Source organism: Sparus aurata, chromosome 3 (assembly GCF_900880675.1).
Source record: "Sparus aurata chromosome 3, fSpaAur1.1, whole genome shotgun sequence".
NCBI lineage: Eukaryota > Metazoa > Chordata > Actinopteri > Spariformes > Sparidae > Sparus > Sparus aurata.
The window spans coordinates 5,273,072-5,286,479 of record NC_044189.1 but is presented as its reverse complement, the minus strand read 5'-3'; the positions used below and the strand labels follow the sequence as shown (position 1 = coordinate 5,286,479).

The window sequence follows — 13,408 nt, the reverse complement described above, 5'->3', positions numbered from 1 at the left end:
TCTTACATCACACTTCCTTTAAACAACACTCAATAAGCATTTGGGAACTGAGGACAGGAAACTGAGGAAATCTTTCCCAGTCTTGGTTTATGTATGAATTCAGTTGCTCAACAGTCCAGCGTCTCCGTTGTCATATTTTGTGCTTGTTAATGCAGCACACATTTTCAATGGGAGAGAGATCTGGGATGCAGGCAGGCCAGTCTAGTGTAGTGCACTCTCTGTAACATGTGCAGAACGTGGTCTGGCATTTTCTTGCTTAAATAAGCAGGGACAGCCCTGAAAAAAAAATTGGTGTCTTTTAATGTAATTTGTGTGTGCCTGTAAAGCACTTTGAGTTGCCTTGTGTCTGAATTGTGCTACACAAATAAACCTTGCCTTGAAAAAGACATTGCTTGGATGGCAGCATATGTTGCTCAAAACCTGTATGAACCTTTCAGCATTTATGATGCTGTCACAGATGTTTAAGTTACCCATGCCATGGGCACTAACACACCCCATACCATCACCAGGGTATCTGCAGGTTTGAACAAGTACATTTTAAGGCTTTTTAAGACCTTTTTAAGATCACTTTGAACAAAATTTAAGACCTACACAAACTAAGAAAAAGTAAGGAAAAATAAAGTCCCCAAATTACTTTCAAAAGTCACTACATTTATTGCCATTCACAGAGCAACTCACTATTTTTAAGAAGAAAGAAGGCTAAGAAGGCTCGACACATCATGAAACTTTGCTCATTTTAGCAGTAGCTTGTTCCACTAGCCACTGTCATGGCAGCCCGGTGTGTCGATCCCCCGAGTATGTCTGGTCTGCCATGACGGCAGCTAGAGGAAGAAGCTACTGCTAAGGTGAGTTGTTCCAAAACCTTCTTTTTAGTAAACTCTGTGTACGCAAACAATGTTCTCAATGCTCGTGTTCATGTGTAGAGACCCTGGTGATACTACAAGTAAAGTTTCATGTTGTATCGAGCCTTCTTAGTGTTTTAAATATAGCGATTTTGATGCTTTCGTAAAAGTGCCCGTAGCACTCCCATTGAAAATGAGTTTGACCGGAAAAAAAAAATACGGTCAATCTTAAATTTATAAATGGTGTATGTATATGTATGTATATGTGTGTGTGTGTGTGTGTGTGTGTGTGTGTGTATATATATATATATATATATATATGTATATATATATCTATATATATATATATATATATATACGTGATATGACTAGCAGGTTGAGCAAGAAGCGGCTGATGACATGATGAATGACAGGTAGTGGCTGGACCACTGAAGACAAACTGATATGATGGTTTACTTTACATGAATCTCTATTTCAGCTTATGTGTAAAATGATGTTAGAGTTTGAACTGATTGGTAAAGAAAGAACACATTTGAGTTTAACATTCATTCATGTTCATCAATGTAAAGGAATTTACATGTTTAGTCTCATAAGTTCATAGTCATACATTTGTCGATAAACATCTCCCTCCTTCCTTCTCCAAGACATCTCACAACATCTTGCCATTTCTCACCATCCTGATCAACTCCTCCCTCACTTCAGACCTTATTTCAGCTTCTTTCAAGAAAGCTACAGTAAAGCCACTCCTAAAAAAACCCACCCTAGAGTCGACTGACATCCTAAAATACAGACCTGAATCTCTTCTTTCATTGCTCTCTAAAACCCTGCAACGCGCCGTCTGCAACCAACTATCCTCCTTGACTCCAATCAGTCAGGCTTCAGGACTGCTCACTCCACTGAGACGGCCCTCTTCACAGTGACTGAGTCACTCGGTGCCACCTGAGCCTCGTCATGTTCGTCAGTCCTCATTCTCCTCGACTTATCTTCTGTGTTTGACACAGTCAACCTTCAAATCCTCCTCTCCACTCTGGCTGAACTTGGCATCACTGACTCTGCTCTAACCTGGTTCACATCATACCTGACAAATCGCACCTTTCAGGTAACATGGAATGGCTCCTTCTCCAAACCCTGTTTTCTGGAAACTGGTGTCCCTCAAGGCTCAGTACTAGGACCACTTCTGTTTTCATTATACACTAGATCACTAGGCTCTGCAAAATCACATCACATGGATTCTCTTACCACTGTTATGCAGACGACACCCAGCTGTTCCTCTCTTTCCCCCATCCTCCTCTGACACCCACGTTGCAACACGCATCTCGGAATGTCTGGCAGACATCTTCGCTTGGACAACTGCACATCACCTTAAGCTCAACGTTAGTAGAACTGAACTCCTCTTCATCCTCGGGAAAGACTGCCCTTGCATGGACCTGTCAGTCACTGATGAGGACATCACAGTATCGCCATCATCAACTGCGAGGAACCTGGGAGTAATCCTCGACAAGGGACTATCATGCCCCCCAAACATCACTGCTGTGGCCCAATCATGCAGATTTGCCCTCTACAACATCCGCAGGATCTGGTCTTTCCTAACAAAGGACACAAGGCAACTCCTGGTCCAAGTGCTGGTCATCTCCCGCCTGGACTACTGCAGACTGATCTTGGCTGGACTCACAGCTCCTGTGACAAAACCACTGCACTGTATCTAGAATCGTTTGTAACTAAAGTCTGGTCACATGTTGTCCCCTGATTGTTTTGAGTATGAATTTGATAGAAAACAACAATTAATAAAACAACCAATCAGAGCCATAGAACATCGAACAGTCCCACCTTTTCAATCAGTCTTTTTTTATATAAATATACTTATATTGCAAAAAGCATTACTGTCTTTAGAGAGTCACTGAGTGTGTTTGGCAATCGGTCTCTCGATTCAGCTGCTCAGAGAGCCTTGTGTTGTTTACAGGAGCTGTAGAACAAACATCCCATGTTAACTTTCATAAACAATAAATAGAGGACACAGTGTTGAAAAGGTTAATCTGCACAATAATGTGAAAGATGTTTTAATCTAAATCATGAAGTGTGAGTCAGATCAGCTGAAATAGAACCAAAGTAAGTTTTACTGACAAGATGGAGGGCTGATGGCTGAAATCAGAACAAGACAAATGATTTCAGTCACAGTTGTAAATGCCAGATTATCTTTAGTCACTTTATTCCTCTCTTCTACTCACTCAGACTGAGTATCTGTTTATACTCAGTCTGTTTAGTGCTGACTGTATTTACTTTCTTGAATGCTTGTTTTAATTCAGCAATTTAGCAACCTGAATAAAATAAATCAATTCAAAGTCTGATATCAAAGTAGTGAAATCTTTCCTTTTTCTCTCTCACCTTTCTTCTTTTTGTAAATAATGAATCCAGCAGCACCGATGAGAATGAGAGCAAGAACAACCACTGCAGCAGTGACGAGGACGGTCATGTTACTGGGCTTCGCTGTTGAATACAATACATTAAGACTGGTGCAGATGAAGCAGGTTAGAACAAATTAAAACAGTGAATTAGTTTATTATTTATTATTGAAGATGATCTCACTCTTACCCCAGTTGGTTCTGATCCGATCTTTCTCCAGTTTGGTGATGATGTCCTCGTTCACACCAGAGAGCTGAAACACACAGTCGTACCTCGTCCAGTCTTCAGGTGTGACTGAATGGTTCAGGTCAACACTCATCTGGAAGGTTCCATCGTGGTTGGGGAGGATCTCTCCGTGGTCCACCTCCTCATGAAGCTCCTCTCCATCTTTCCTCCAGACGAGTGAGGCTCTGTGAGGGTAGAAACCTGTAGCGAGGCAGCTGACTGGAGAGGAGGGAGTCTTCTGGAGGAGAGACACTGAGGGAAGCTCTGGAGAGGAAAGAGAGAGAATCAATAACAGAAGGTGTGAAAGTGCTTTCAAGCAAATGTTGAACAAATGTATTGGATGCATTTTGTTCCTCAAGAAACATCTGCAAACCTTTAAAAATATTAAAAAGGATGTATATGATATACATCCATTTTTACTTGCTAGCAGACTTCGTCTGCACTATTTTTTTTTACAATACTATGTTTGTTGGCACATCACTGCTGCGAACTGTTGATCAGGGGAATAGTGTGAAACCAGCAGCATGATGTGAATCATGTCATGTGCTCGTGACAGTTTGTAATAGCGTCTGTCAGTCGTAAATATTGGCTACTAACAGTTAGTCAGAACTGAAGAAGCCTCTTTAATCTAAAACATGAAGTGTGAGTCAGATCAGCTGAAATAGAACCAAAGTAAGTTTTACTTACAAGATGGAGGGCTGATGGCTGAAATCAGAACAAGACAAATAATTTCAGTCACAGTTGTAAATGCCAGATTATCTTTAGTCACTTTATTCCTCTCTTCTACTCACTCAGACTGAGTATCTGTCTATACTCAGTCTGTTTAGTGCTGACTGTATTTACTTTCTCTTCACTTCTCTCTTTAATGTGTACTGAATTTTGTTTCTATCTTACCTGTGTTCTTTTTGTAAACGATGAATCCAGCAGCACTGATGAGAATGAGAGCAAGAACAACCACTGCAGCAGTGACGAGGACGGTCATGTTACTGGACTTCACTGTTGAATACAATAAATTAAGACTGGTGCAGATGAAGCAGGTTAGAAGAAATTAAAAAATTAAATTAGTTTATTATTAAAGGTTTTTTTTTTTTTTTTTTTTTCCCAGGATTGATGTCAGCATTACCTTCATTGGTTCTGATCCGATCTTTCTCCAGTTTGGTGATGATTTCCTCCTTCACACCAGAGAGCTGAAACACACAGTCGTACCTCGTCCAGTCTTCAGGTGTGACTGATGAAAGTTTCAGGTCAACACTCATCTGGAAGGTTCCATCGTGGTTGGGGAGGGTCTCTCCGTGGTCCACCTCCTCATGAAGCTCCTCTCCATCTTTCCTCCAGACGAGTGAGGCTCTGTGAGGGTAGAAACCTGTAGCGAGGCAGCTGACTGGAGAGGAGGGAGTCTTCTGGAGGAGAGACACTGAGGGAAGCTCTGGAGAGTAAAGAGAGAGATATTAAAGAGGAGAGAGAGGAAAAGAAACAAGGTAAAAGAAAGATGAAGAAATTATATTTGGAATCAATAAAACAAGGTGTGAAATTGCTTTCAAGCTAATGTTGAACAAATGCATTATGTAAAGACAAATTAAACCTCCACAGAAGAACACCAACCAATGCATGCAGAATTAGGCCATCATTAACTGATTAATAACATTAAAACTTGTGAATTTAGGTCCCAATTTCCCAAATCAAGAGAAGGCACTATTCTGTCAGCTGGTTCAGAGATTTACTGATCAACCAGCACCCAACACTGTTCAACCTCAGACCTGCACTGCTTTGCAGCCACCAATCAGCGTAAACAAACTAATTCAATCAACAAATCTGAGAATAATCTGAACAATGGACTAATCAAAGTATAGCTCAAAAGAAATTTAATTGCTATCAGTTTCTAAACATGAATACAAGTTGGCAGATAATCTCTTTACTGTCAGAGGTACAAAGCAGAGACAGATCCTGACCAAACAGACTCAGTGACCACAGTCCAACCATAGAGGAAGGACGACACAGGAAGTCCTGACTGCCAACAGAGGAAAGAGTCTGTGGTCACTGCACCACAGGCGAGGTAGAGACAGAGATACACTTCCTCTTAACATGTAAAAAATATGAGGATATGAGAGTAGAATACTTAAAATGTGGTTTATAAATACCAAAATTTTGGAAAGTTCATCTTGTTTGTTTCTCTTTTTAAAAAAAAAAAAAAAAAAAAAATTATTCATTGGTTGTATTTGTATTTTTTGTTTATCATACTTAAAATGTACACCTGCAACAGTTTGAAATAGTCTTGGCTGAATAAATGCTTATTTTCAGACAGTGTTGATGGTGGCCAAGTAATGTGCTCCATGTATCCAGACCACAGTGTAATAATGACAGGGTACATAACAACACATCTGCTACACAGCCTCCACATGATCTGTATACAGACAGAGGAGGGAACTACACCACCACTAAAGACACTCACTACAGTCAGAGAAGAACAATGTCTGTCTGTTCTTATGATTCACAGTCAGGTCGTCAATCACAGTGTCAATGTTCAGTGGAACTATTTCTATTGTGAAACACTGAAACTGTAAAATCACTTTCCTTAAACTAACTGTGACATCACAGTCTGAGCTTTGATGGTGAGTGATGTCACCCAAAGATGTCTCTGATTGGTCAGGACTAAAACAAATGTAAGCACTACAAAAAAAGCTGATGTCAGACAGGTTGGATTAATAATACAATGACAGTTCAGTCTGAGCAGCCTATATGAAGATCACTGTGTCTAATAAACTACATCAGGTCAGGTGATCCTACCTGTTCTCAGCAGAACGCTCCTCCCATAATCCACATACTCCTTCAGCCGCTTTGGAAACGTCAGAAGAGTAGTCTTAAATCTCTCTATCATATCTTTATCAGCATCCCATCTCAGTTTGGCGGGGACAGCCTCAGGTCTTAGAGCGATCCATGTAAATGTATTCGGATCCCATTTCATGAAGTCTTCTCCATCATAACCATACTGAGAGAAACCTTTGACCTCTCCAGTCTCATCATCCCACTCACAGCCGCTCACCATCTGTACAACATGGACACCTGAGACAGAGACAGAGACTGTAATTAACACTGATTCACAGATGAAACATTTCATGTGATCATGAATCAGATAATTATCATTAGTTTGTGTTTAACAGCTTCAGCAACAAGTCTAACTAGCAGCTGATTAATGTTGACATGATGAATGACAGGTAGTGGCTGGACCACTGAAGACAAACTGATATGATGGTTTACTTTACATGAATCTCTATTTCAGGTTATGTGTAAAATGATGTTAGAGTTTGAACTGATTGGTATCTTGAGGCCCTGGGTCACTTTACAACTAAGATGCAGAACAGTAAAAAGTTAAACAGGCTATAACATGTTACATACTGTACCTCCACTTTGGTTGTAGAGACGCATCAAATCGTTAGTGAAGGATTTGAAGAAGTTTGGAAAAAAATGGAAACACCTTTGTTTGTACATGTCCAACCGCTCAGGATTCTCTGTGAAGAATGATTTAACAATGTCCTTTACATCCAGCCTTTTGTTGTCACAATACACCGTCAGGAGTTCATCAACTTCTGCTGTAAGAACAACTTCTGAGAGGCTTCCAATTGGCGTTCCAGTTGATGCAGTTATAAAATACTTCAGGGAGTGTAGCACTGCAGGACAAACAAAAATAACACTAATCATAAATACGATGCCAAGTGAAAATACAAATATGATATGAAGTGTGTGTGTTTGCTGTGAAGGATCAAAATGCAAATGTTTTAAATGTAATGTGCAGAACAAACAGCCTCCATTCAGTCTGAACACACACTCATCATCACCACTCAGAAATATGATGAATCAAGATCAAGTTGAAACAGGCGCTTAGCCAGTAATGGCCAACACAGCCAAGTTTAGTTAAAATACATTTTATCACAGAAAATACATCAAATCATGTCAGAAATACATCGCTTTTCAGTCGATGTACTCTGTGTGGATCCGTGTGATCACAATCTCATCTTGGTTGAGGATGAGTTAGGATGAATTAAAAGCACTATTCATTGAGCAACTGTGTCAGAAAGTACCCAGTGGGCTGGCATTTCCATCACTCATGGAAGTATTGGACGATTGTTTGTAGTTTGTAGTTTTAGGCATGAGGAATGAGAGATTGACAGTGATAGGACGAGAGAGTGTGAGCCTCGCGGTGGCAGGTTTTCTCACAGGAAGCCAGTTGGGAAGTGATATATTACATCAGGCTGTGACCAATACTCTGCTATGTGCACCACTAAAATGAAAAACAGATGCAGAAATACACAGTGTTTCCCATATGTTGACAAGACTGTGGCGGCCCGCCATAGTCTAATTTGCTCTGCCATGGTCTAAATGTGGAATGTGAAAAAATATTTCCGCCTTTCCAACGCATACCGATGTTTCAGTCAGTCTCTTTTGTTTGCATGACCTTGAATGACTTCAGTACTGCTAATTCAGGGCTGTATTAGTGCAAAAAAATCATAAAATGAAGCTGTTTTCGAACCTGGAGCTGTGCGCTTCACGCCCTCCTCCACTCGCATGCGCACACACACACGGTGACGGATGGTGGGTCTGTGTGCTGCTCTGAAGCAGCCATGAATTAGTTACAAAATGACAAAAATGTCGCCTATGACTGACTGTTACGGTGAGTTGAACTGTATAGAAACATCTAGTTTGTTATTGTATATTCACAAAAAAATCCAAATCATCTAAAACCGTTGGCATAAATAAATCCAGTGTTAGAGAAAGGAAATATTTTACCATCGTCTTCCACCGCAGTCCTTGACGTTAGCTAGCATGTTGGATATTTAGCTTGATAATTAGCTAGAGGATTAAAATGGTCACTTAGAGCAGAGTCCTGGTACGGAGTACAGGTCTTACTTTGCAAACCCGCACCTGCCATCCTTAAAAACGCATCCGACCCGTTTTCCGACAGTAGCACAAATTACATTCCGCACCCGAGCCGACCCGCTATACATTGATACCGACACCCGACCTGCACCCGAAAGAAAATTAGATGGATGCAATTTTTAAAGTTCTGGGAGAGGGCAAGCACGCATGAATGAGCTCATATGAAATATAAATGCTTATCATTTTGGCGGTGCGCACGTGGCCACGGTGTGCAGTGATTGGCTCTGGTGCGCATGTGACTGTGGTGGCTCCGGTGGACAATGCTCGTGGAATTTGTAAAGCATTTATGAAATAATTCATTCACGGTATCATTGCAGTCCAAGCAAATGCTTATTCCACACCACTGAACCACGCAGCAGCCATGTTGAAAGTCGCAGGTCAGTCTGATCCTGATCCGCAGAGATATTTGACCAACAGACACACAAACACACACACACACACACACAGACAGACAGAGATTCCATGCTTTTATAGAGAGATAATATGGTTGAAGTCCTCCCTCTGCTGGTGATCTGACAGACAACAGTAACTTAACATGTCTCCAGAAACAGCTGAAAAGCAGCATGATGTAACAAACAGTTGAGTTAATTTGATTTAGTATTTCAAGTTCATTCTTTTAGCTAGTTTATTAATAAATACAGAGCAGCTGGAAGTTCATGTTTTTTCCTCTCCTTTTTACTTACTCAGTCCCAACAGCACACAAACTGATTTGAATTTATAATTGTGCTTAATAAGTAGTTAGATGAAGAGCTGCAGGCGACAAGCTGAACACCTCCAACTTCTCAGTGATGTAACCGACTCGTTGTACTTTATTAAATGTGCGTGCTTGATGTTTCTGTGCAGGAGAAGAGAACTAACAGAATGTTTCTGACCTTTCAGCTGCTGTCAACAGACTGAATCCAGAAACATGACTGACAAACACACCGCCCTGCTCACAGAGACGTCACGAGGAACAACAGATACAACAAGACAAGACAACAACATGCTGAAGTATTCACACCTCTACAGCTTAACTTAAACAACAGTTTTTGGTGCTGAAATCATGAATGAATAAAAAACTTAGAAGTAAAACAGAAGAAACAGGAGGTGAATTCTTAATCATGAATTCATCTCTACTTTTTGACACTAGTTGAAAAATAAAGGAGAACCGGAGGTCAGAAATGTGACCTCATCAAAACAATGTCACAATAGAAAAGGAGGAGTGACTTTCCTGTATCGCAGTGGTTGTAATGTTTCACCTCTCTGAAGCACATGTATCTGTACTGTTGAGCGTAGGATCAGAGGAACATCTGGAAACATCAGTAAAGTAACATGTTGTCCCAGCAACACCAGTTAAATGTCAACACCATACACTGAAGCATGTACCCTGACAGACAGTCAGCAAAAATATGAATCAACTAATCAATTTGAACAGAGTTGTGAAAAATGACACAGATTAGTCGGGGGTTGATGGTGGCTCGTGCAGCATGTGGAGATACTGATATGCTCTGTTACAATATGGTAGCAAGATGTGGACACAAATGCAGCAAACACACGGAAGACAGGATTGAGAAACTAAAGACGAGCTTTATTAAACAAAAGCTGAATGACTCACAAAAAACAATAATCCACCAAAACTGAGTCAAAAGGACAAGAGACAGCAGTAACAAAAGTGCAAACAAAAGAAAAGTACAACTCATAGGAACGGAAAACACACAGAGGGAGGAACTGAAAAGCAACAAGCAACACATGAGGGCACAATTTCAAAATAAAACAGGAATTAAGAGAACACAAAGACTGGGATCTTGACACTGCTTTACAATAAAGTCAGTTCAGTCAGACAACTCACGTTTGAAATGTTTATTAGAAGCAGAACATTGTTAGATTTGTTTTGGCGTCTAGGCTCTGACCTCACCACTCCCCGCGGATATGATTACATGAGATATTGGGGAGTGATGATGAAAGATTTCCCCCTAGACAGAGCCTGCAGGTGGATGCTGGGGTGGTAGTGGGCTGAAAGAGCGGGCGGTGATGCTTGTGCAGAGCAACAGCAGCATTGACGAGCCAGAGGGAGAGAAGCGAAATTCATGCGTTTAAATAACCCGCTCAATAGAGAGGGTGCGTTTGTGGGATGGTCTGTGGAGAGAAGCATATCACGTGTGTATATGGCAGTGAAGCTCGAGTTGACTGCCTGAACTAGCTCGCAGGCGTCGCTTCATTAGTGTGTAAGAGAAAACTCTTTTCAGCGTTTACATAAAAATCAACAGACAGGAAAACAATATATTATTTAAATTCTTGAAGTTATTCTATAAATGTAAAGTGTAAAAGTATTTATTTTTTCAACATATTTTGAAGTAAACATGGTGCTGGTAGGTGTGGCTTGTCTACACAGACATACACAAAATTAGCTCCACAACTATCAGGTGAATTTACATGATCTTGGTCTCAGTGGATAGTTCAGATCTCAGAGAATGTATCCTCATGTACATTTGTATCACCACCTATAACTTATTCTACATCAGTCAGTAGATAACGCCATGATAACAATGATCCTTTGCACAGAGATGCCACTGAAATCATTCAGCAGCTCCTCGACTTCAACTGAACCAAAGTAGACAGAAATACCACAGAGCACATATATTCTACAAAGGTTTCAGTTTGGACAGAACCAGTCAAACCTGGATTCCTTAAAGTACCCAGTGTGTGTGTGAGATATTTATTTTATCCACTTGAAAGGGAATCAGGCTCCACAATACAAGTGTCACAGCCCTGTTTGTAATACTGTATATAATACCACTAAACAGCCGTTAGATGGCAGCAAAGACATGTATGAAATAGAGGCTGAGAGTTTCACAGCTGCCCGACCCAAAGCTCTGGTATTTGATGACCTGGGAATGAGACTCAACAATCAACTATGTTTCTCCAGAATCACGTGCTGCATGTTTGAAGTGGGCAGAGCTCTAATGGGGAAAAAACATGTCTTTATATGTATTATTTCTTTTTGGGTGATTTCATTATTGTTGAATGCCGCTCATACATTTGTTTTCTACGCTCAGCTCACTACAGTGAATGAATCATCATGTATTTCACTTTGAGTCTGTTATCTGTTATCATTGGTTTCACTTTCTTCATGAACGGATCCTCTGATCACCTCGCAGGCAAAGAATAACAGATTTGTTCTGACGTGCTGAAGGCTTCTGAGTGCAACACCACTATTATAAACACAAATCTCAGGTCTGTAACAGTCTGTCAGATGTAATGTGGGTGCTAATTATAAACAAAGGTCATTACGTCATAACAATGTTGTGTATTAAAAGCTTGCATGTTAAAGTAAATGCTGTGATCCGTCCTTCTCACTAAAGTTAACCCAGGTGAGGAAGGAGATTCAGGCAACATGACTGCTTATGCTGAAGTATGTATAATGAAGCTCGATGGAGGAGAACCGGTTCGACAGTATATATGGTAACAATGTCGTTCTGTGCCAGTTCTGCAGAAACAAACTTCCTGTCTGTGATTATTTAACCTGACACAGAATACTCTGTCGAAATGTGCTGAGTCATGTTGTTGTTGTTGGGAGAATATGGAGTTTGAGCCAGTGCGTCTCTCTTCTGAGATATAGTGAAGGTTGGTATGGAGTGCCGATTGTAAAGTTGAGTAAAATCTAAATAGAAAATAAAAATAAAAATGTTAAATATTAAATATAAATATAAATCTTAAATTTAAATATAAAGGTTAAATATAAATGTCATGGGTGAAACTAAATATTTAGCTAATATGCAAATTCACAATGCCTGTCGCCGGAAGTACCAAAATAAAAGCTACCAAGTGCTGTGGTGGCTCTACTGTGGTGGATGCTGTAGCTTTCAATAGTCCTTTTCACAGGTGGCGGTTCGCCAATGCTCCAATGTTGTTTGTTAACACAGAGCCAAACAGTGCCGGCATGAAGACGAACTGCTGTGTTTCACACACAAAGATGCCGCGTGTTTTTTTGTGTGTTTTTTTCAAGGTATTTCGCAGGTGTCCTCCTGTTAATCTAAACATGAACGTGCTGACAGTTTATAATCATATGGATGCTGTTATAATTTGTTGGGATTGAGATGCTAACCCATCAAACATCAAGCTGCTTGTCTCTGTGTGAAGAAACAACAGCGGAGAATACGCTAACCGCCACTGCAGCGATAGTGCGGCCTCAGTCACTGTCGTAGCAGACACATTGCTGAACCTCTGTATTGCTGAAAAAACGTCCCTACCAGTGTTCCCAGCTAAGCGCTAACAGTGCAGCGCAATAACTGCATCTGACTACCCGAAGAAGGCTGCGGATAGCACTTGTTCACGTCAATGAGATTTTATTTTTGTACTTCCAGTGGCAGGCAGTGTAAATTTGCACATTAGCTAAATATTTAACTTCACCCATGACATATAGATTAAACATTTAGATTTAACATTTAGATTTAAATTTAACATTTGTATTCATATTCAACATTTACATTGAACATTCATATTTATATCTTACATTTACATTTAACATTTAGATTTAAATTTAACATTTAGATTCCTATTTAGCATTTAGATTTAGATTTAACATTTAGATTTAGATTTAACATTTAACCTTTAGATTTGTCATGATTCCTGATTTGGTGTTGTGTTTTAAGTTTGGATTTTCCATGTCTCATGTGTCCTTTAAGTTCTCCTGTGTGCCTCCCTCTGTCTGTTAGTCTTGTTCCCTCCTGGCTTTCTCCTCTTTGCTTTTCCCCCCCTCGTTAACACACCTGGCCTCCTCCCTTCTCTCTCTCCTCACCTGTTCCTTGTCTGATTATCAGTGTCTGTGTATTTTGTCTGTGTCATCCCTGCACTCTTTGTCCGGTCATTGTATTTGTCAGCCCCTGTCTGCTCCCAGTTTCCATTCGTATGTGTTTTTGGATTTTTGCATTTTGCACTGATTTGAACTTTGGTTTTAATTTGTACTTTTCACTTTTTCTTTTGCACTTTGTTTTATTGCTGTTTTGTTGCTACTTTGTCTTTCATCCCCT

The 13,408-nt window shown here is 40.3% G+C and overlaps 1 protein-coding gene across 1 annotated transcript; it reads right to left on the bottom strand.

Moving 5' to 3' along the window:
- Positions 1-3,432: 3,432 nt before the first annotated feature.
- On the bottom strand, positions 3,433-8,029 carry LOC115579324 (major histocompatibility complex class I-related gene protein-like; the record flags this gene model as incomplete). The annotated part of the gene is made up of 4 exons (XM_030412827.1): positions 7,993-8,029; positions 6,866-7,132; positions 6,252-6,527; positions 3,433-3,731 (listed from the first exon to the last, which is right to left on the bottom strand). Coding segments are annotated over exons 1-4 (879 nt in total), but the record flags the coding sequence as incomplete, so codon positions are not given.
- Positions 8,030-13,408: the final 5,379 nt, after the last annotated feature.